At 41.8% G+C, this 23,083-nt stretch overlaps 1 protein-coding gene across 16 annotated transcripts in view; it reads right to left on the bottom strand.

Annotated features, from left to right (window-relative positions):
* DPF3 (double PHD fingers 3) overlaps nucleotides 1–23,083 on the bottom strand; it is a 202,302-nt gene that overhangs the window by 80,836 nt on the left and 98,383 nt on the right. For all 16 annotated transcript variants that reach the window (XR_004405963.2, XR_006165130.1, XR_004405964.2 and 13 more), the window contains one exon: nucleotides 20,801–20,908. Coding sequence is in view for 11 of the 16 variants with exons in the window: in XM_032984738.2 (XP_032840629.1) it covers nucleotides 20,801–20,908 (108 nt within the window). In the remaining 5 variants the exon portion in view is untranslated. The remainder of the gene's footprint in view (nucleotides 1–20,800; nucleotides 20,909–23,083) is intronic.

Genomic DNA, 23,083 nt, shown 5'->3' with positions numbered 1-23,083 from the left:
GTTCAACAGTTTGAAACTAACTATGGATAATTATTTCCTGCCTCCTTGTTCTTGCTATGAGATGGGGGAAATCAAAGTTCCTGACAAAACTTTTTTATTATTTCTTTTTATTCCTCTCCTTTTGAGGATAAACAGTCACAATCTTTTCTATTATTCTGCTGTGGGAAGGTTTCCTTATGACTTTGTCCTGTCAGACCTCTCTGAACTTCCTCTTACTCCTCAGTAATCTTCCCAAGACAGACCAATACTGCATCCAATATTTTCACGTGAAACCACATCCTCCATTTAAACAAATGTATTACAATGTTCTTTATATTACTCCTCAGGCAGTGTCCTAGCTGCTTACTAAGCAGAATTAGGAACCTTGTAACAGGGACAAAACCTTCCCATAAGTAATACATTCCAACACACAGGTAACAAATTGAAGTGTCCATCCTGCTGCCCATTCACCAAGCACATCCACATCTCCCCAGGGATACCTGCACAGACCTCCCTGGCCACAATCGCTCTAAAAGTAACTTTGTGCCGATCTTTGTATCTTACAAGATACTCCCTCTCTCCAGCTTGTTCATGACTGTATTATACAACATTGGACCAAACACCAAATGTTGATGCACCAGCTGTTAGCCTTTTTCTAGAATGAAAGTTCTTTGTTTCCTTTTGTTATTTGTTTCATCTTTTATTCTGAAAGTTTTGATCCAAGAAAATGCTTTGTTTCTCTTTGGAGGCCTATTACATACCAAGGGTCTTCAGAAAGTCTAAGTAAATTGTCAACCCCTTTGTCTATTAGTCCTTTACATATAATGTAAAGAATTATAAGAAAGTAGTGAAAAGTGCTTTTCCTTGGTAGGAAAAAAAAAAAAAAAAAAGTAGTCAGTTAGAACCTCCTATATCATCATTTCTCAGGTGCTTTACTGCTTATACCTAATTACTGTTTCAATCAATTTCTCAAATGTTCATGTAGAATTTATGAGTCTTTAAATCCTTGAATCACATCCAAATCCTTTTCAAATATAGGTAATAACATTTGCTACCCACTAATTGTTCTAAATTCTTTCTATTGTAACTCTCAGTTTGTATCACAAGCTCTTCTTCAGACATTGCAATTTCAGAGATCATAATCTTTATTACAAGTAATAACTACTAGTAAAAGAACTATAACTAAAAGCTTACTCTTGTACATAAAAATTTTAAGAAGGCTTGTACATAAATTTCCTTTTGATTAGTATTGCAAATGCAATAGCACCTGGTTAGTGTAGGAGATACAGGAAATAGAACCATACAAAATGGAAGTGTCAAGTCAACAAAAATCATCAATGAAAAATAAAATGTTATTTAAGACTTTTTCCTGTTTTAATAAACCACAGTATTATTGGTGTCACAGCTAAATATTGTGCATATATTATAATTCAAATATGTGTGTGTGCATATAATTAAAATTTATGTTTCTTAACTTGGCAGAGTTCCTTTCATAGTAATTAAATTAACATGGTTATTTCTGCTTACCAGCTCTGTGCAGCAACCTCTCTATTTATCAAGGTCCTTAGACCGCGGTGGTAGAATCTGAACAAGCACCCATGCCAGCATCATTCCTGAATCTGTTTTCTACTGAACTGCTGCCTCCAAAAGAAGCACATTTTCACAGATTCTACAAAATGGTGGGCTTTTTCAAGTTTTGATTCACCAAAATAGCTGCAAATTCCTGTCCTTAAATATGCTACGTTTGGTTTACAACGTATTGGGAGCTAAGCAACTTTTCAGTGTCTCTTTGAAACAAATTAAAAACAACCATCTCTTTTTCTATACAGTGCAATGTATTTGTTTTACAATGGATCATTTCCATCTCCACAGTAGCAGCTGCCACCCAAGCCATCATCTCTGTGCACTCGTAAGCAGCTCCATTTCCAGTTCTAATTGGGAACAGAGATACTTATTGGGTGAGTTCCAGCATGATCTATCATGCCAGAGACAGCTACTATGCAAACCAAAGCAATTCGGCTTCCAAAAACCCTCTTAGACAAACACTGACTTTGCACATAGATTCTTGCATTTTTGTTTCTTGGTGCTGGTTTTTTGGAACATAAAAGTGCCAGAGGAAACTATATATTAAGAGTCCATGAAGTGCTGTTTAAGATGGATAAATCCAAGGATATTACCTTAATAACCACTACCTCTTTAATATCATATAGGTGGTCTAAAAAAGCCACCTAATTCACAGCAAACAGAACTACTGCTGAGTGAATGCAGCCACTAAGCTCATTAAGAGGATGTGGCAGGATCTGTCTGAAAGTGCAGTGCAGTGGCTCAGCAAGCAATTAAATCCCATGACAATTTAAAATGAGAACCTATCAGTGTCACAAGAGTGTGAAGCCTCAGCATCTCTGCTGTTCCCACCCCCAGCGTTTTATTTATGATGGCGTATTGGGAACATGGGAAGTCAAAAAGATTATAATGAAATATGCCATATAAAAACCAGATTAAGCCTGCTCTTCTTTGGGGAAATATGCAGAGAGAGAAGCTGTCTGTTAGCTGTCGAGTTTGCAAAAGATACCATCTTTTGGGATGGTGCTCTCTGCCAGCAGACAGAGTGCCCCAGGGGAAATGGTGGTGAAAAACCCAGACAAGCAGCATCCATCCATCCATCATACGCTCATCTCCACATCTCCAAGGCACAAATATAGCGTTAGAGTGCAAAGGGTGGGGGCAGGGGGGATGGAATCCCTTAAGAAAGAAAGAGGAGACAATGCTTTACGTGAATGGCTGGATTTTGTAGCTTTTCCATGCATGCACAACCAGACTCTCCTTAGCTTGTTTGCTCGCTTGCTTCTTACATTCATGGTCAGTACAGTGATTTGTTACCGTCCTTGGAACTGATGCATTCGCGGCAGTGACCAGAACCAGGTGTAGTAAAGGCAGGGCCCTGCAAGTCTTTTCGTAAGCATGCCTCTGACAGCATAGTGCAGCACAGATCTTCACCCCTCCTACAGATCTGGATCATCAAAATCCTTCTTTCAGCACACCGTCTCCTGATGTCCCAGGGGCAGATGCTCACATTATTGCTGTTACACTTTAATCCTGACCTTCCACAGTCCCTGCTACCCCAGCACAATAGCAATTCAGCATCCATCTGTAGCAAACTTGTCTGTGCAGTTCTACACTTACAATCCCTCCAACCCTGGTCCACAGGACCTCCTACCAGCCCAGCTCTGGGCCTCTCACAACGAGTCCATAAAGCCAAACAAATGCCCCTAGAAACTAGTAAACATCAAACCCACTTTATTTTTAATTCAAGCCAGACATAATAAAGCCATGGCTGTACTGGAGCTTGTAAGGCTACTCCAGTAACTCTTTGTCTCCCCCGCCAATTCCACCCTCAAACCTCATGTATATTATTGCACTCTCAAGGTAAACAGGGCCATAGTGAGAACAAGAATCCAATCAAAGAGAATGATAAACTGGTTTTAGAGGCAAGGCTATTTGAAAACAAGATGAGTATTTGTTTCCTCAGAAACAAAACACGTTGTGTGGAAATAATAGTTCGGAGGACTATCTACCATTAAATGAAAACTCCTCTTCAGGCTGGAGTCATGGGATCCTATAAGGCTCTGAAACGAATCTTAGTAAACACTTGTTGCAAATTTTAGGCACTACTGAGATTTGCTCTAGGGAACACTGGGAGAATGGAAAATCCCAATGTCTCCCTAGCACCGTTTCCCGCAAAGCTGCTAGTCTCATGCTGAGGTTGAGGGGAAGCAGGGGGCAGAGGGAGAAAGCAAAGAGATGGAAGAAGACAGAGGAAGTTAGGATATGGGGGGACTGCACACTTTCACTCTTCAGCCTGGGTGTAAACTGCAGAAAAATTGGAGGACAACTTTGAATTTTAAGACGACGATCCCATGGAAAGCTTCTATCAGTCCCTAGCTAAAATACAGCCCAAGAGGCTGCAGCAAAACAAGAATGAGAAATAAGGCTGCAGAAAACAGCAGAGGCCCTCAAACATCAGGTTAAGCATTGTTTAGTTTAACCCATCATCAAAACGTGGACTTTACAAGCAGCTGTATTTCTTTGTCAGAACAGAATGCCTCTATAAAATCTCTCAATAAAAAAAAACAGCCCTCCTGTCAGTTGTCTCTTGGAAGTTCTTTACAGATTTATTTCTCAGCACAGATATAAATCATTGTCACATATAACATTATGTACCTGCTTCTCAAAGTCTGCCAAATTACAATATCAGGGTAAGTGCTCTGGATCAGGTAACTACCCCCAAGGCTTAAGTCATAAAGGAATATCTCCATTCAATAACATTATTCTATCACTCATTTGTGTTCTGGTCACTCTTGTATTTGCGTTCTAGATGGGCTCACACTGGACCGGGACTTCTGCAGCATCAGAGGAACCGGAATCTGATTATTGTTCAGTAACCAGACAGCTACCAGCAAACCCCACTCACCCCCACACCACAGAGCTGGGCCAGGCACCCCAACACTGCACACTCTGCAAATGGTAACAGGGAGTGGACCTCCACTGCAATCAACTGTACTATTTCAATATGTGACAGCACTGAATAAAACTACACGTACCCAATGCAAACTCATACACAAACCATGCATAAAACCAGCCATGCTGTAACCTTGCTACAAATTCTGTGAGATTCTGCATAGCTTCTCCTCCTCCTTATCGAGGACAGTGGAGGGGATACCTTTAGTAACAGATAAATCTCTGTAATGCAGTTATCTCTCAACTGCAGTGCACAAGCATCCCAATTAATTCAGTCTGGGCCTAGCAGAGCCGGCACTAAGCCAGAGCTGATAAACCTGCCAAAGCCAATCTGAGTCCTGCAATGATTCTTGGGAGCCTGCTCCGCATTTTCTCCTGCTCCGGACCGAGGGGGAGTTATTTGCTTGAGTGAGGTGCTCAGCTCTGGCTGGCTCCACATGCCGCGTCAACTCCGTTAACGAGGCCCTTCTCAAACCCAAAGTGCTGGGGAGCAGGTAGAGACACCCAGTCGGCTCTGAAGGCATCAGCGAGGAGGCAGCAGGTCTTATTAGCACCACTCAGCCAGATTACAGGTGTCCCGGTCCTGATCCTGCATCTCTGTCTGCAATGCTCCCACCTGCAGGAAGACAGTGCTCTGCAACCCGGGCAGGCTTGGGAAGGAGGAGAGGAGCCACATTCGCATGCTGCGGTGTCTGAAGAAGTCAGCCACGTCAAGCAGATCTAGTCCAGCAACCCCAGCTCAATAAATAGCAAACTTCTGTAAACCACTGAAGAACAGAAAGGCCACAGCAAAGTGACAGTGATTTTAGGATGGGATAGGGAAAATCACCCCAGACACTGCCCTAGGCATCGCTGCTGTCTCACCATGTGGTCTTGGGCCAAACTCTAACAAAGGTACCCTCTGCTTTTCCATCATCTGTCAAATGGAGGTAGTCTTCATCTGTCCTCTGGGGTTTGGTAGGGCTTGTTTAATATTCAGAGGCATTCAGTCATTCAAATAATATGCACCAAAAATGCAAGGTGTTCTTACAGGTTCTCACAAGGCCAGGTTTAAGCACGTTTTTGTACCAGCCAAGAAAAGCACTGAAAAAGCAAGACCATTTCCACAGACAGCAGATTTCGGTGGCCAGTTTTAAAATTCCAAGGAATGAGGATAATATTTACTCATACAGTAAGATACATCTGACAGATGAAGCTATATAATTGAAAAATGTTATTATAAGAAGGAAGGCTTGTAATAGAAAAATGGCATGAGATGCTAGTAACTATCCTTTCAGAAATGGGAAAGAACAAAGCAAATCATCTACTGAGATGCTCAGATCTCTTGCCACAAAAAGGCAAGAAATTCCAAGAGGCCTATAAAGCGTTTAGACAAAAAGGTGAACTCTAGAATTAATAACAGAATGGTAAACAGGAAGATTAATGGCACCAGAGAAAATGCAGATGGTGAAGCCCAGCCTGCAGGCTCAGCAAGACTCTGAGCAGGGAGGGGGGAAAAGGCAAGGTGTAAACAAGGTGACCTTCAAAGCCACGGGAATGCCTGCCAACAGGCCAGCCAGAGGGCATCCCAAGACACAGATGTGCCATCTGGGGTAGTCTGTCTCATGACAACATGAACAAGATTTGTCTTTTTCGAAATTTGCAGGGAGGCAAAATGGGTAGTGGCAGAAAATATGACCATTCATTCAAAATGGGCACAATTAAATGCACAGGTTGGAAAAGGATGCTATATTTTGTAAAAAAAAAAAAAAAAAAAAAAAAAAAAATCCATGAATATCCCCACTCAGAAAGGTCTTGTGCCCACTTGTAAAGCCTGCTCACACAAGGTGTGGGAGAGGAGAAACTGGTTTTCACTAAACAAATGTTTTCCTTGAGGGTTTATGCTTTCAGTTTATGGTAAAAAGAAAAAAGAACCTCAGCACAAACTGCAAAGCAGCTCTTTAAACCCATGATGGTATAAATTTTCCCCAGCTTGGCATAAGTCTATTCACTCCAGATGGCACATTTGGGTTGAAAGCAGGTAAAGATTCCTCAGACATCACTATGTCCAATACCTGCTTTCACAGAGCTCCCTTGCTCTATCTCTCTGCTCAGTTGGGCCTTTAATCTCCTAATAAGCTTTGTGTATGCCTGGGAGATCTCAGTTTTTTGCTTACAATAAAAGGTGGGAGAGAGAAATCTCCTACCACAGTTCTGCAGTGGAGCCTGGCTCTTTTAGGCCTTATGCTTACACCATTGAGGTCAACCAGGAAAATTAAAAAGTAAATGCGATCACATGGGTATTTTAAAACATCAGTCAAACAGCACAGTGGGGCAGTTCCAAGGGGAACAATGCTACCTCTAACTAAGCCTTCTACAAAATAAGCCAAACATGTTCTCCTGTGATATCCAGAGGCAACAATTCTAGGGGAAAGCAAAATAAGCAATCACAATACAGCTCACCGTGGAAAAAAGCAGACCCTAGCTGTGTGAGTCCAGCAGGTAGTGAATTCACACACCTCTTTTCCTTCCAGCCTGTCTCAAAGTACCTCAGCTGTGAGTATTTCAGGTAAAACCTAGCCCATCCAAGTTCAGTGCTGAAATCAGTTAATTCTGTGCTAAGTGTACAAGCAGACATACCTGGATGATTTTTATTCTGATGGGCTGAATATCAACTACAACAAAGATATTGCCACGACCTCCAGTTTCCCAGTAGGAACCATGAGTGCTGGATGAGCTCAGGTGGCTTGTGCAAAGCCTGTGCAGGCCCAGCACTGCTGCACCAAGCAGGCTTGACTCAGGAGAGCTTGCGATTGCTGACAGGAGCTGCCATCATGGCTCTGGACATCAGCACATCCCTTTCTCCAAGAAGACCCACCATGTGGCTCTGCTGATTGCTTTTTGAACAGAACAGGAATGGAGAGATGAAGTACACACCTGAAAACACTGAAGTGGCATTGAGGAAGGAATCACGAAGAACAAGGGATAAAACCAGCAAGATGGAGGAAAGCTATTGTATTCTTTCTCCTTGTCTACTGCAGCTAAACTATGTCAGGTTTGTTCTGAAAACTGCCCCAGAAAAAAGTCTGAAAAATTGAAGGTTTGGGCTTTGAATTATGCCTTTTCGATGTCTCTCTCCTTTCTGCTCTCTGCTAGCAGAGAAATGCCTTAAACTCCTAGATCCTGAAAATAAACAGTCTGGGCCCTTTCCGCACCTTACAAAACACCATGAAAACAGATGATAACGGGGAAGAGGGAAAGATAGCCATGCAAGGGGAAAACAAAGTGAAAAAGAGAATAGTTGCTCTTCTCTCATTTTCCCCCGCTCAGCTTTCATTTCCCTTTGTTCTTCTAACGTTGAGCCAAACTAAGCCAAAGGAGCTGCCGTGCTGGGCTACAAGATTGATGGCTGCAGGCAGGCTCCACAGTGAAGAGACGGATGACTGGTCATTTCCCGCGATGCACTGAGAGACATCCATCCTTGCAGCCATGCTGAGCCCATTTGTGCTCCTTTTGAAAAGAGAGATAAACACAGGCAGCCGGAGGCACCTGAGTGTCCTTCTCTCTCAGAAGGACACAGTTATACTCCTCTGGGTTCCTTGAGAAGGTCGCTCTGTCCATCCCTGAACATCTGGCTGTGGGATTTGCTAACTCTCTCCCTCCCCCAGCAATCATCCATCTATTAGAGCACAGTGCAGGTCGGAAGAAAACGGTGAAGAGAATGGTGTGACAACCTCATCAATCTACAGCTACACGCTTGGCTATTTAGTTTTCTTTACGCTATTCCTAAAAGCAGGGCCGGGGGGACGGGGGGGGACGGGGCCACAGAACTGCTACTGGTATGAAAGAGTGAATTGTGGAAATGGCAACGTGGATTGGAGTAAGTCCTTATGACTATTAAAATGTTGTGCATGTACTAAAGCAGTAGGGAACTAATTAAGATTCAGGATTGAAAGGCAAAACAAAAAAGTTGGATGCACTCTGATTCCATCTGTAGCACTTGCTGAGAGTTCAGATGTACTTGGGGCAACATCTTTAGCAGAGAGAGGTTAATTTTTTTTATTTTGCCCATTCAGATATTATCAGAAAGCTCCCTGGAAGAATATACTGTAAGTATATTTATAGTGCCAACCCTGGTATAGCAGCTTCAGAGGCACAAAGCACTTAATCCTGACTCCTTTCTATTTAGTTAATAGTGTCTTTGTTTGCTGATACCATCCTGGTCTATTTCACTGCTCACAGATACAGCCTCTGTGTTTCCAGTTCTCCTGTTGTGCTGCTACCTCACTTAGGCAATGAGCATTACATGGCAGATGTACCCACCGCATCACTTACAAATACAGAAGCACTCCAGAAATTCCTATAACTATGAACCTCACTTTGTCAGAGTAGCACATATCTATAACGGTGTCATTCACAGATATTGCACCAAGGAAATCATGAGAAGATAAAAGCATTCACCATCTCTCAAAAACACAAAGAAATGAGTCACTTGCTCAAAGTGTTTAAATGTAGCTTTAGCACTCTGACTATCTAAGGCAGCTTTGAAAATTTGTCTTTTATTCCCATCTTGCAATGCTGTTTATTTGAGGCCAACAATAAAAGGAGTTTCACTACAGCTCTGTAGGACATGCAGAGGATATTAATCATGACCACATGTGTTCCTAAGACATCAACCCCATACCTTCCAAAGGCAATCACATGCATCCAGAAGTGCATCATTTCCATCAAGAAGAGTAAAGTTTTCATCCTTTCTCCTACATCAAGAACCACAGCTTTAGCTGACAGAAATTGCTGCTTGCTGTAGTCCTTAATGGAACTGTATCTACCTACAGCATCTAAGGTCTTGGCCCTAAATTACCATGTTTGTTTAAGAGGAACCATGCTCCAAGTGCATCATAAGTGAGATCTCTGGTCTGGAAGACACTGAACAGAGAAGCCATATCCATCTATTCTACTCGTAATTCCCCTCCAAATGTACATTTCCTCGACCCTCCTTTCCCCAAGGAGTTCATTACTGGGAATGGACGCCATGGCAAACACCTACGGTGTCAGAATCCTGAAGCATAACATACCTGTAATAAACTATTAGGCAATCAAATGCAAAATGCAGGGAATATTGAAATGAATTGTAATCTAGTAAAAACATACCTAATATCTCTCAGGTACAAGATGATTATGATTACTCCAGAGAATGGGAATGACAGACTGAAGACTTCCACCAAGGAAGGTGGTGGGAGGTACAGGGATGTGGGAGGGGAAGCCATCACACTCTCCATTCTACTCTCAGCAAATCTATAAAGTTTGCTTGTAAGACTTCAAACTGGTCTTTATATTAACATTTATTGCTCATTCCTTTATATTATGCACCAGAAAAATATCACCTGCTATAAATTTTATAATATTTCATACTACAAAACAATTTCATTTGCTATGTGTCAGGAGAACAATAAAATTGAATACAAGTTTTTTAAAAATCATATTTTGAAGGTAATGATATTCCATAGCCTCTTTACTATTTTTTGTTAACATGTTCTTCTATAAAATAGTGCACAGGTTCTACTATATGGTTGATCTAGTAGCCCAGTAACTTTTTATTGGGCTCTATCTCGTAGAATGCTGAGTACAAAACCTGCAAGTCTGGTCCAACCCAGTACTTTACATGTGGATTTAATTTTAAGCATGTGACAAGTCCCATTAATTACAAAAAGATCACTCATGTTCTTAAGGCCCAAGCTCGGGTGCCTTCCTTGTCTGGGGTTAGACAGCTTGGCATCTTACAAGACTAAGCCCTGGGGACTTGATCCTATAAACCCTTTTTCATGTGATTACCAGAGAACACCCAGGATTACTCGCATGAACATACAAAACAGACATAGTGAATTAGATAAAAGATACCCATTTCCTAGGATCTTGTGTCCAGTACTTGCATCTAAACTTCCTGTGCTTCACAAAAATCCTTTTGCCAATACAGCTCACTCTTTCAGGCATCCATACCGGCTATACTAAGAACAGTGCCAGGAGGTGTGCCTGCAAAGCTGTTCAGGTTCAGCTCTAGCTGCAAGAGTCCTACAGGGCAGACGGCTTTCCAGCTGCCCCTCCCCTTTGCTGGAGAGCTGAGGATTTGTGCTTTGCGGGAAACAAATCTGCTGGGTTCCAGCGTTCCCCCAGGTACCAGCCCCTGGCGCTTCCCCAGGGGCTCCTACACCCCTTCCTCCTGACAAGCCTGGAGGGAACTGCTTGGGCAACCCACTCCTAGGCCCCCCACCCCTGCTCAGGGAGTGCCAAAACACTCTTTCAAAGCCACCTTTTCTCTAAGAAGAAAAGCCCATCTTCAGCTCACCTGCACTCTCCTCTTTCCAAGGTTAAATCTGTTTATTTCAGAAATAAGTAATCCTGATGGTTACAAACATCCATGTTAACTTCATAGTAAGGGGATAAATCCCACAGCATTTTAACTCTCCAGTAGGAGTAATGTGTCTCCTAGATACACGGCATTCACAGTCAGGCCTTGGCAGCTTAAGAGGCACATGCTGAAAAACCTCTTCCCAAAGACGCGTCCTAGCAGCCAGATGTAGGTCAAGCACACAGTAGCCAAGAAAAGTGAAGGAGCAAAACAATGGGCTGGATAACACAGGAAGGGTTGCAGCACCACAAGCAAGCTCGCGCTCAAGCAGCCCAGGTATTTCAAGGCAATGCCATCCTAACAGCCTGAGCCCTCCAAGCTTTCCTCACATCCTGCAGATCGAGCCCCAAGAGATGACCTCCAGTCACACTGTAGAGGCTCTGAGGAGTTCATCAGCACAACACATTCCTTCAGTTTAATGGCCTACTGTAGTGACCACAACATTTTTCAAAACGGCCTTGCTCCAAAGTCATCATAACTCTATTTTCACAAATATACTAAATACAGTTGAGACTACACACTGGTGGAAAAATCACCTCTAAGTGGCTGCACTGCTTCTGAAATTACAACAGCCTTGTGTCTGTGGGTTGCTGCAGATGTAGATTACATTCCCATTCTAAGGGATGACACCCATAGAGCTCAGAAAGATAGAGATTTAACAGTTTCCAGAATAGCCTTATCTCGTTCAGTTGCTACTTCTGCCTCAGCCTGTGACTAGGGCCAGAGGGGTCTGGCTTCAGTGGGCTTTTGATCAAAACCCAGAGAGGTTTGAAAGCCCTGTGGCTTCTTCACGCAGCTTTCTCCTAATTATGCAAACTGGCTGAGCCACACAAGAACCAGGAGTAATCCCAGGTGATTCATTTAAGCAATTATAGCTAACCAACACAGTTCTCCTGGTAAAACTGTGCATATAAAATACTTGTAGTGACCTGTTCCAGATCCCACAAATGAAAGAGAAACTATTTACACAAAGTTAATCCCGTAAATTCTAGCAGCATGACTGCAGAGTTAAGCAGCAGAAACAATGTTTTTGTTTTCTTGTCTGGACTATTTATAGAATATTATTTGCTTTTCTAGAAATGAGTGTGTTTTATTTCCATACCTCCAAAATCATGAAACCCCATTTGGGGGAAGATACATATTCACTCACACTCACTAAGCTGAATTAGTCTAAGAATTTGCACCTTACCACATGTAACATACCCAGCAAGAACAGTGCGTGATTTGAAGAAGTTATCACAGCCCTGGCAGCCATGATGTGCAGAAGGCCAGCTCATCAGTGGCCATAATGAAGCAAGAGGAGTTACGCTGTGCAAAACCTGAGATATCTTTCTAACATTTACACTGCACAGCCAGCCTTGCAAAAACCGGCTCAATAATTCACCTATGGTGAACCTCTTTAGTTGTATATATGGGTGTGTAACAAATAACTTGGTTTTCATCAGTTGGTACAGATATGCCCAGGTTTTGCACCAGTTTTGCATCAGTTTGATACACTTTCATACCAGTTTTCAAGGCTTCATGCTGATGGCCAAAATGTTTAATACTGGCACTTTAAAGGCTTGACAGGTGGCATGCTTTATTCATATATTCCTTCTTATTTAAAGGTCTCCCCCACCCCTCCCAAACTCTCTCAGAACATTTATTAACTATCTGTTACACACTTCTCTGAGATGGACAAATGGAACCAGTGTTTTAGTGCCTCCATTTTAATGAGATATTCCATTGCCCCTGGTGCTGTGTAGTCCTGTACGGGGTACAGGTGATGCAAGTACGTGATAGTGGGGCAGGACACTGAATGCAGAGGTTGGCACCTCTGCTGCAGACTGGCAATGGGACAAAGATACTTCACTGCAGGACTTCTACATCACGATCCAGTGTCCATGAATACAGGCAGAAAGGAACAGGTTCTCTGGTATTCTTAGTGCCATGAAAGAAAAGGAAAGCAAACTTTATCTGCCCAGAGATTTGGACCAGCAAAGGTCCCCACTGTAGGAAGAATTTAAAGGCAGTGAATGAGATGGAAATAGTCTGGTTAAACACGTGTGTAAAAGGAAGAAGCTGCTTCACATGTAGGTCCACACTGATGAGTTTTCTCCTGGTGACAGAAAGTCACTTTTTCTAACCTGACTCATAGCTGGAAGTGTAAGTGCCATAGAACAGCAGCTCTTGCCTGTGGTGCCATGTCCTGCTGAGAACAATCTGAAGGCAAGATTAGTGGAGAATTGGAGCCTACTGTTTTGATTCCATAGCATTGATGGATTCATCTGTAAGCTGCAGGTTTAGCTGATGAATAAACACCTACTTAAATTTAGGCCAATATTTAGGTACTTTACTAGATAAAACACCCAAAAGGGAAGGCCCACCAGAAGTCAGTATTTATTTTGGTATAAATAAAAGCTAGAGCTGGTAAAAAAAATAATTTTCCCCCCATTCTTATGAAAGGTTCCCAATTTGCTAAAGAAATAATAGGAAAAAAATAGGTGGGGTGTTTCGGGATTCCTACAGCCAGGATGAATGTTTCCTTTTTCTCACGCATTGAAATTTCCTATCTAGCCTTAAAAAAACAAACAAACAAACAAACAAAAAAAACAAAAAAAAAAAAAAAAAAAAAAACCACAACTTTCCAGCATCCCTGCTCCCAGATTTGGATTCACAATACAAAGCTTCATTTTATTCCGAGGTGTTACAGAAATGTTACATATATAGGCACATGATAGACCAACATCAGGATTCAGCATGGCCAGTGTGCAGATGGGCACCATGACACATCAAATGAAAACTGAAAATTATCCACCCTCCCTGTCACAACAAGTTTTTTTGGGTTTTTGTTTTTTTTTTTTTCTTCTACATGTGGTGCCGAAAATAAAGACTGATGGGAATGGTTGAAAATGAGATCTGCTTGAGCTCAACCAGAAACCCCAGGATCCATGTGGAATCACTCAGTAAAATTCTTTGACATGGGTCATGCAGCCTCTTCAAATATGAAGCTCATCATCGTCCACACTCTGTGATGTTGAGTTATTTGACATTTGACCTAATACTTGCTTAACACTTGACCTAAATACACTGCTGGACTGTTGCTTTGGCACCACCTACCAAAATCAAATCCTGTTTCTAACAAATAATAATTTAAAAACAGGCTATTCCTGCCACAGAAGAAAATCTGCTAAAAAGTTGACTCATGGAGTAGGCTCAATCCTTCTCCTACCCTAGTTTTACACCCACAGAGCTCCATTCAGTTCCGCAGAGGTAACTCCTGACTTACTTCAGCTGGGGTGAACCAGAGTCAGGCCCTGCCCTTGCAAAAAAACACACTATTCACTGCTCCCTCTGCTGGCCCCGCCAGCCTGTGCAGCTGTCCGGGCAGCTGGAATCAGGCATGTGAAAAGGGAAAAAAAAAAAAAAAAAAAAATCCTAAAATCAGTGATATTTTAAAGTACTGAAGAATATATCGTAAAAGATGAGGAGAATTACTCTAAAAGCCAAAGTACTTCAGAATGAAGGAGTACTTGAATAGAAAGCAGATTTTAAAAAACATTTTAATTTCAAGATTTTGGAGGGCAGACAGCAAAAGTCACAGAAGCTGATAACAGACTATTAAACTCCATCTTTCATGAGGAATCTAGACCAAGTCATCAGAGAACAAAAGTTGCCTCTGTCTGCTGGCTGTCATGTCACATCTGCCCCAAATTTAGTTTTCAAGACAGCAAATGTTTATAAAAGCCATGAATAACTAACAAAAAAAAAAATAAAAGGCTTACACAAAAGTATCTTTGGTAAATTCACATCTACAGAAACCTGTCAGAAGTCTGAACAATCGAAACATTGATATTATAGCTGCCTTCAGGAATATCATATACAATTCATCTGCATTTTACAGATGTTGTCTTATTTGGCACCATAATTATTCTGCCAGTTTTGATTCTACCACAGTCTTAATGGATCTTAAAGAGTAGCCACAAGCAAGTTTTATAATATAACAGGAACTTTAATCACAGGGAAGTTTTCATATATGTTAAACAGTAGAAAAACTTTTTGTTAAGAAAATGTGCCTTTCTTTACAGTGTCCATAGTGAAACAACACTGCTGTTTTGTAGTACTGAATAAGAACCAATGTGTGATTGTGTAGAAATTGCTGAAATTGAAAGTGAAACTAGTCAATATTAATTGGCCTATCTGAGAAAAATTATAAAAGGAAATTCTCATTAGTGTTTTGATTTATTTTTAGGCTCTAATAACTTTGAGTGACACTGGACATAGCAACCAGGAAAGAAAAAAAGAATATGGAACTCAGGAGAACTGAGCGTTTTCTGTGTTCTCAGGTTCAGTTTCCAGATCTACTACAAACCCCTGGTCAAACTTACACAGAAGTAGTTTATTATCTTTGTTGCTCATTTCTCCATTTTGGAATCAAAGTACTTTCTTTACTGTATTTTGAGAATTTGGACCATAAGATCTGCTCTAGTATATGGCTATAGCAGTGAGTATAAGAAGCCTTTACAAAGACCCCCAGGATGATGATCTAAGGTGCTGCTGGAGTCTCTAGAGTCTATCACATAAGTGAATTCTGTTCTCTGTTTTTTAATTCTATCTTATCTTGGTGAAGTGCCCCACCTTAAAGAGCAGGGGACCTCCACAGACATGCTGAGCATCTTCCACAAGAGTTGGGGGCACTCATCACTTCCCAGGAGAAACACAGTACCTGGAACGATCAGACACAGCCTCTACAAGGTATATTGAGATAGTTGAAAAAAAATAGTATCTGTAAGGATTCCATTCATTCATCCACAAGCACACTCACATAGGTATATCCCTGTTGTGGTTTAAACCCAGTCAGCAGCCAAACACCACTTAGACACTTGCACATGCTCCCCCTGCCCAGGGGATGGGAGAGGGAATTGGAGGGGTAAAGGAAGGCTTACAGGTTGAGACAAAAACAGTTTAATAATTGAAATATAATAAAATTATAACAATAATAGAAAGTACAAAGGGGCAATGCACAATGCGATTGCTCACCACCCACGGACCAATACCCAGCCCATTCCTGGCTAGGGAACCTGAAATACCAAGATCCCGTAATGGCAATCCCGGAAGCGAGAGAGAATGCCCTCCTTTCCTGCCACCCCTTCTTTATATACTGAGCATGACATTACTTGATATGGAATATTTAATTGGCCAATTTGGGTTCGGTGCCCTGGCCATGCTCCCTCCCTGCTTCTTGTGCACCTGTGCACGGGCAGGCCATGGGGAGTTGGAGAGTCCTTGATCTCTCAGCAACAACTGAAAACATCAGTGTATTGTCAGCGTTCTTCTCATATCAAATCCCATACTGAATCCAAAACACAGCACTCTTCTAGCTACTAAGAAGAAAAATTGACTCTATCCCAGCTGAAACCAGGACAATCCCACATGTCAGATTAAAAACAGATCAGGCATTGTCTAAGTGGCATCTAAAAATCTGTTATCAATACTTGCCTCAAACAATTCCACCATGGTTCATAATAGCAAATGAAAAATACTGTTGTTTACTTTTACCTCTTCAACAGCTGGTAAAAAAAAAAAAAAAAAAAGCCATTTCTGTAGTTCAGCTGAACACTAGATTGCCCAGAGATACATAACAGGACAGACACTAGCAAAGGACACCAGCTCATTCTTACCACAGTAGCAGCACTCCAAAACTCTACTCCACAACCTCAAAGAGGGTGGGAAGGCTGCCCGCTGGGAGACTTCACTGTTGCCTTTCAGTCCAAAACCAAAGGACAGCAGTGAATGGAGACAAAAGTTTTCCAGTCATATTCTTTACATTTACATAACACATGAAATAAAAGCTCTGTGTGCATGCATGTAGGTATCTATATTTAGCCATCTTGTAACACTGAAGTAGGACACTACCGATTTAAATTCCACCAAAGTTTTTGGCCATACACACCCTATCTGTTCTCATCTGCATAGTTACAAAGCTTGGCAATACCTGTCAGCAGGGTTTACTGTAGGTAACACCACTTCCACAATACTGATACTTGACCCAACACAGAATCATGGTACCACCCAGTGCCACAAAACCACTAAGTATATAGGACAAGAGGCAATTAAGATTTCAAGGGGCCTTGGGTGTGATCAGGAATCTCTCTTCTATTTCTAACCCTCATCTTTCCAGCTTCCCTGATATTACTGAGAGCCAGAACCCTACTGTTTGCCTTTGCGGCACCTGCAGTTCAAGGTGGTGGTAGGAGAGTTGGAATTCTCCTCCTTCTCCCACTCCTCTGGAAGAACAGGCTACCCAGCCCAGCCCAACCCTCTCACTCTCCCATTACCAGACTCACAGACCTCCCATGCACAGGAGCACTGCTCTGCTTTTGCTCTTTTATTGGGCAGGAGAAAAGCCAGCTGAGGAGTGAGCGTGGAATCACAAGCTGCTTCCAGCCCTCCCACTGCTCCGTGCTGAAGTGCCATGCAAATACCACTGCCCAGTTCTCCAGAAAATCAGATTTGCCCATATGCAGTTGAACAGAAGTCCAGTTTCATTAATATTATGAGAGTATCAACACCTAATAACTTTAGCTCTCTGTACCTAGGAAATCACAGTATTAACATGTCAATATATTGCCCATGACTGGGGATTTGTTTCAAATCTATACCACTGTTCACAGGAGTCTTGACTGCTACACTATAATGACTCATGTAACAGCTCATGTCCATTACAACAATGAAAAATCAGCTGTACTTGAGCCATAATGCTTGATTCTGATGATATGAATATACCACTGAAAGATGAAGACCAGTCCATGTGAAAGTGAATGTCAGGGACACTTAGTGTAATTCTTAAAGATCCAGTACTAATATTGACCGTATTGTCACTGAAGCAATAAGTTTTGGCAATACTTTATTTCTACAGCATATCTATTGGATAGGCTACTGGATGGGATGCTTAGAAATAGTAATAACATAAACATTGTTAGACCCTTATTCAGACAACTTTACCAGGGCAATCCATGCCCATAACCCCAAGTACAGTGGCAGAGGAAAATAGACATCTAAAGGCTGCATCAGCAACACCTATTCCAGTGTTCTGATCTTTATAACTCTGACTGTAACTATTCTTAAAACCAAACTCTTTCACTTAAAACCAAATAAAAGCAACAGACCAGGACAATAAAAACACCGTGTTCTATTAAGAAGCAAGCAGCAACTGACCCCAAGAAAAACATTATAGTGCAATTGCATTTTACAAAAAAAAAAAAAAATAAGACCACTGGAGCATGATTATTTTCTTCGTTAGGTTTTGGTATTACCAAATGTGAAACTCTCACTCACTGAGTTGTGTTATGCACTACCTAAACCTGCAAGGTACCAACACTGCAAAAATAGGTTGTAACTACAAATACTATATTATTACTAAATGATGTATTATATCCTTGAGCTGCTAGCAAGACAATAATTTGATTCTACTTACTGGCCAACTGATGACTAGCTATGACTTACCAAAACAAAAATCCTAGGTCTACCTATCCCCTAAATTATGTAGAAGTTTTGAACATCTGGATACAACTTATCACTATAATGCCACTCCAAAATCCCAGATGCAGTCCAAGCAAGTATTCACACCACCAGTGCCGTTCCCATTGACTGCTGGATTGGCAATTTTTGGAGCTCAGATCTCCTTCCGTGTTTGTTACAGTGTCAGTCTTACGAGAAGTACTTCTAAACAGCTAACAAATGTAAAATATAATAAAATTAAAGTTTAGCCCTGATTTGATGTTGTAGAATTGCATTGCTTGTGTATGTTGTATAACATATAACTAATTCAACAGCCTCCTTTATAAAAATCAGCTGCTCACGTATTAACTGAGCACAAGCACTCTCTAGCTGCTGAGAGCAGCTCTAAGACATGACGAGGTTATCCAAGCCCTAGGTGGAGTGAAACTATGGAACATCTAGTTTAGATTTCTTCCAAATTTATTTTAGATGTCCTACAGTTGTCACCTCTGTGCTTTTTAAGGAATCTTAAATTGCCACATCTTTGCCCCACAAAATCACCTAGTGTTTAACTGAGGAATAAAGGGTCAGCAAAAGTAGCTTCCTAGGTTCAGCATCAGGTTTTACCACAGTGTCCTCCTCCAAAACCTACAGAATTTCTGCCATCCATGTTGAATACGAACTACACTTTTTCTCAAAATGTCAAAAGTTACCTTCAAAGGGAGAGCAAATGTTTTCCATAGGTTTCATACTTTCAAATCAGAGAAGGGAAAAAATCCCATTTTTGGCTAGTGAGTCTATTCTGGATATGCACAGATGGACTGAAATTATTTTGTGGTGTAATCGATAAGGAAAGTTAATCACTAGATAGAAATTAGTTGGAAAATAGATTTAAATGACAGAGCAATGTAACTTGCTTTATTTGGCTGCCATCAGCAATGCAACAAAAGTGGCACTCCTGAGATGCAGAAGAGATGTTTATAGCAGAGAAAACAACACAGAGACAGACATGCTGAGGTCTCTTTATCTGATAACTTTGTGGTAATTGTCCTTCATGCCCTGTGGCATGTAGGATGCACTAATTTGGCATTCAGTGAGTACAGCAAAGAAGCATAATGAAAACAAAGAAGAGTCAAACTCTACACTATTGCTTTACCTTACTAAATTACCAAGGTGCAGCAGTGTTTGCATCATCACAAAATCTCAGATAGACATTTCTATGGGCCAACATCATCCTCCTCCTGGAGTCCTGTCTCGTTTCCATCAGTGTACCTGATTAATTTTGCCAGTTCTTTCTGAGTGGCTCTGCTGTGAGGTCTGATTCTATTTGCTGGCTGAGATTTTGCCCTTGGTTTCAACTCCAACTGAGTGATTACAGCATCTCTTCCTCTTGTCCAACTGTCTGCTGACATTTCCTATATTGAAGGTAGGGAGCCTTCAAAAACTGTTTCTACCAAAATCAACATGAATTTTACCTCTTGGTTTTATTGGGTCTAGAACTTGTCCCTATCACCCCTTTCTGTCTCTTCACCAGCTGCTGCATAGAAGTAAAGTCATCAGTATTGCTGAGCATAGCTCAGTTCCCAGACACCTTCTTCTGTCAAACAGGTTTTTAAAATATTCTTAATTTACATTTTGGGGTTTTCTCCTGTGCTTTTTATACTGGCAGTGTCTCGCCTCTTAAAAACCACATACAGCTGTGAGAATGTGTGTTCCCTCTTTCTCATAATAGCTGACCCCAAAGACAGCAAGCCTTTATTACTAACTGCAGGGAAGAATGCACAACACTATGCTCTACCTGACACAAATGTAGCTCTTCCACATCTGCTTTATAGTCATTCATTCAAGCATCCAGGCTTATCACTTCACGTAGTTTAATTGGGGGGCAAGTGTACCAAGGACAACAGCAATGAAAGAAGAATGAACTAAGGTACACATGCAGGCATACACACATATACAAGTGTGGCATATGCTCACTAATTTTTGTTATATGCTGTTGATAATCTGGTCACACCCCTGGTCCCCAGCCCCATTATGAAAAATCCTATCAGTGTACTGTTCCACACACACAGTGGTCTTTTTCACAAAGATTAGGCAGCAGATGCCAAAGTGAGATTTTGTATTAATAACGCACTGAGGAAATGATTGATCCTTTACGTCCTTATGAATTTGCTAATAGAGGCCAGGATTCACCCCTACAGAAGGTAAATTAAACTCCCATTGTATTCAATACAAGTTGTGCACATTTCTGTAAAGGATGAGTTGCGTGCAAAGGGTTTGGTGGTGGTTATTGTACAGCAAATCAAGTAAGATGCAACAGATGCAAAGAGAAATGGTTGGAGAGAGGCAAAGATAAAGCCCAAGGTCTAAATGCCAGGTTTGCATGTATGCCAGCTGCTCTGCACCACAGGAGAGAGAAAGAGGCAAACAAATACTTACCAGGTTTAATTTCCAACAGCTTCAGCCTGGAATCCTCGGGGGGGTGCAAACGCCTCTTTTTGCGCCAGCAACGTGCTGGGTACGTGTACAGCTGTCCTGGGGCCAGGCCTGAAGATTAAAGACAAAAAATAAATACAATCACATTTCAGTTTGTAAACTACAAGCACTGTCTCTATCATCTTTGTTCTTGCCCTTCCAGCATCTCCTTGTTGGAGGGTTCAATCCTGCAAATCACGAGGCAGAACTACGCACTGAAGGCATCCAGTGCTCTCGAGGCTCCTCAGCACCTCCTGGGATCAGGCCTATAGAGAATCTAGGTCTCACTGAAGACGCTTCACTCAGCTTACTGAAACCAGAGCTGCACATAAATAATTTGTGATTTCTTCAGGGTAAATAGAATTTCAGACTCTCCTGGGTCACAGGGGCGATGCCTCCTCCATGGGCAAAAAAAGCCCATTGGGAGGGAAGAGATGAAGTTCCAACATGCAAATCATAAGGCACAGAGCATCTCAGGAAATTCATGTCTTCCAAATGGGAGCAAATCAAGATTCATGAGGTCTGGCTATTTGGACTCCGTATTTTTGCTTAAACTCTGGACTTCTGTTTGAGGACAGATTCTTCATTCTGGTTATTACCTCCTCATGCCAACATCCTGAATGAGGGAGGAGATACAGCAGTAATGTTTATATTACTGCATGCTCCATTGAATCACATTTGGCATTGCTGGCTTCTGAGCTGCCCTGGCTCTCCTGACTGACGTTCAAGCTATGCTTTGCTCTCTTGTATTCAGAATACAGCAGAGCTTCCTGAAAGCATGGCTACTAGAACACTGCCAAGTCCTTCAAAGTATCCTCAACTGCCCCAGATACTCATGACACACAGAAATACCCAGCAAGACACAGAAATGTTGAAAGAATTTCATTCTCTCACCTGCTTTCCCTGCCCTCTCCATCCATCAATTCTGCTTTGGCTCTCCTACCCTTCTGCTGTTAGTCTTGAAAGGGCTACAGAGCATGACTGCAAATCCAGACTCATTCCCCTTAGAAAGCAGGTAAGAGCATGTAAGAGAGGGGCCAGGAGTCACGTTACCATATTTGAAACTATACTAACAGTGAACAGCTGGGCAACATCAGGGGGGTGCCAGTAAAGCAGAACAGCTCAAGGGCATCAGGATGGCCCAAGAGTTCTCACATCCCCTCTGAAGCAGCCAGGAGAGTGTACCAGCTTGGGAAGAAAACTGACTCACTGAATCAAATGAGGATAATGAAAAAAACCAATATCCTGTTACTTGGGGAACAAAAAAAAGAAAAGACACAACAAAATTATTCACCTCATGGGAATGGGCTAATCAAATTCTGCAAGTGAAGCCTGAGGTCCTGGTTTGAAATATTTCAACTGTTGGAAATGCCAGTTCAGGCCCCAGCACTTTCCACCTATTTCCAAGGTCTTGGTGCATAAACAGAGTACCTATAGCACACTGCCTGGGTATGGCTGAGAGACGGAGTATTTACAGAGATCCTCGCTGTTCCAGGACACAGAATGCTATGAACTCGGGCTTTTCACACCCGTCTTTCATTGCTGCACAGATTGCTGGGCATTATGCCCACCCTAAGAAGGACACATTTCAGAGCGGGGTGCTTAGGACCAGTTTGGGAATAAAAATGTGAATAACTAGCACTTCTACAGTGTTTGGACACACTTCTTTATGGCACTTTGCAAACATTAACCACCGCAAACAATTGCTATTATGATGAGGTGGATTGTGCCTGGCTCTGATGTGAATCATTAAAGAGGTGGAGGCAAGAAGCCTCACCCTTTCACATCAGGTCTGCTGCAAGAACTTGCTCACAACATTGAAATGGCAGTTGCTAGACCGAAGCAATAGGACAGAGATTCAGTCTTCCATTGCATTGGCAATGCAGAGGAGTCATTTGAATTAAGTAAGCACCACAGCTTTGAGCATTTCTCCCAGACAGACATGAGCAAGGATCTACTGCTGTTTTGGGGGTGTATCTGTTAACATGGGTTCAGTTATTGAGTCCTCTTATATGAAATATCAGTTCTGGATGCAGCCAGGACAGTGAAATCCAACCACAAATGCTGAAAGCTCAACAAGAAAAAAAGCAGGTATCCTTGAAAAGAAATCTTCTTCCCTAGAGGACCTACAGCCCACTCCAGGTGACAGGTAGATCAACAAGACATGGATGATCCAACACCCATCTCTGTACCCCTTGAAGTAAGCTCTCTGTTCCTATTCACAATACCCTTGCTCATTAATAACAG

Source organism: Tyto alba, unplaced genomic scaffold (genome assembly GCF_018691265.1).
Source record: "Tyto alba isolate M040663 unplaced genomic scaffold, T.alba_DEE_v4.0 Super-Scaffold_18, whole genome shotgun sequence".
Taxonomy (NCBI): domain Eukaryota; kingdom Metazoa; phylum Chordata; class Aves; order Strigiformes; family Tytonidae; genus Tyto; species Tyto alba.
Note: the sequence above shows the minus strand (reverse complement) of the source record. Positions and strands in the feature narration are given on the sequence as shown.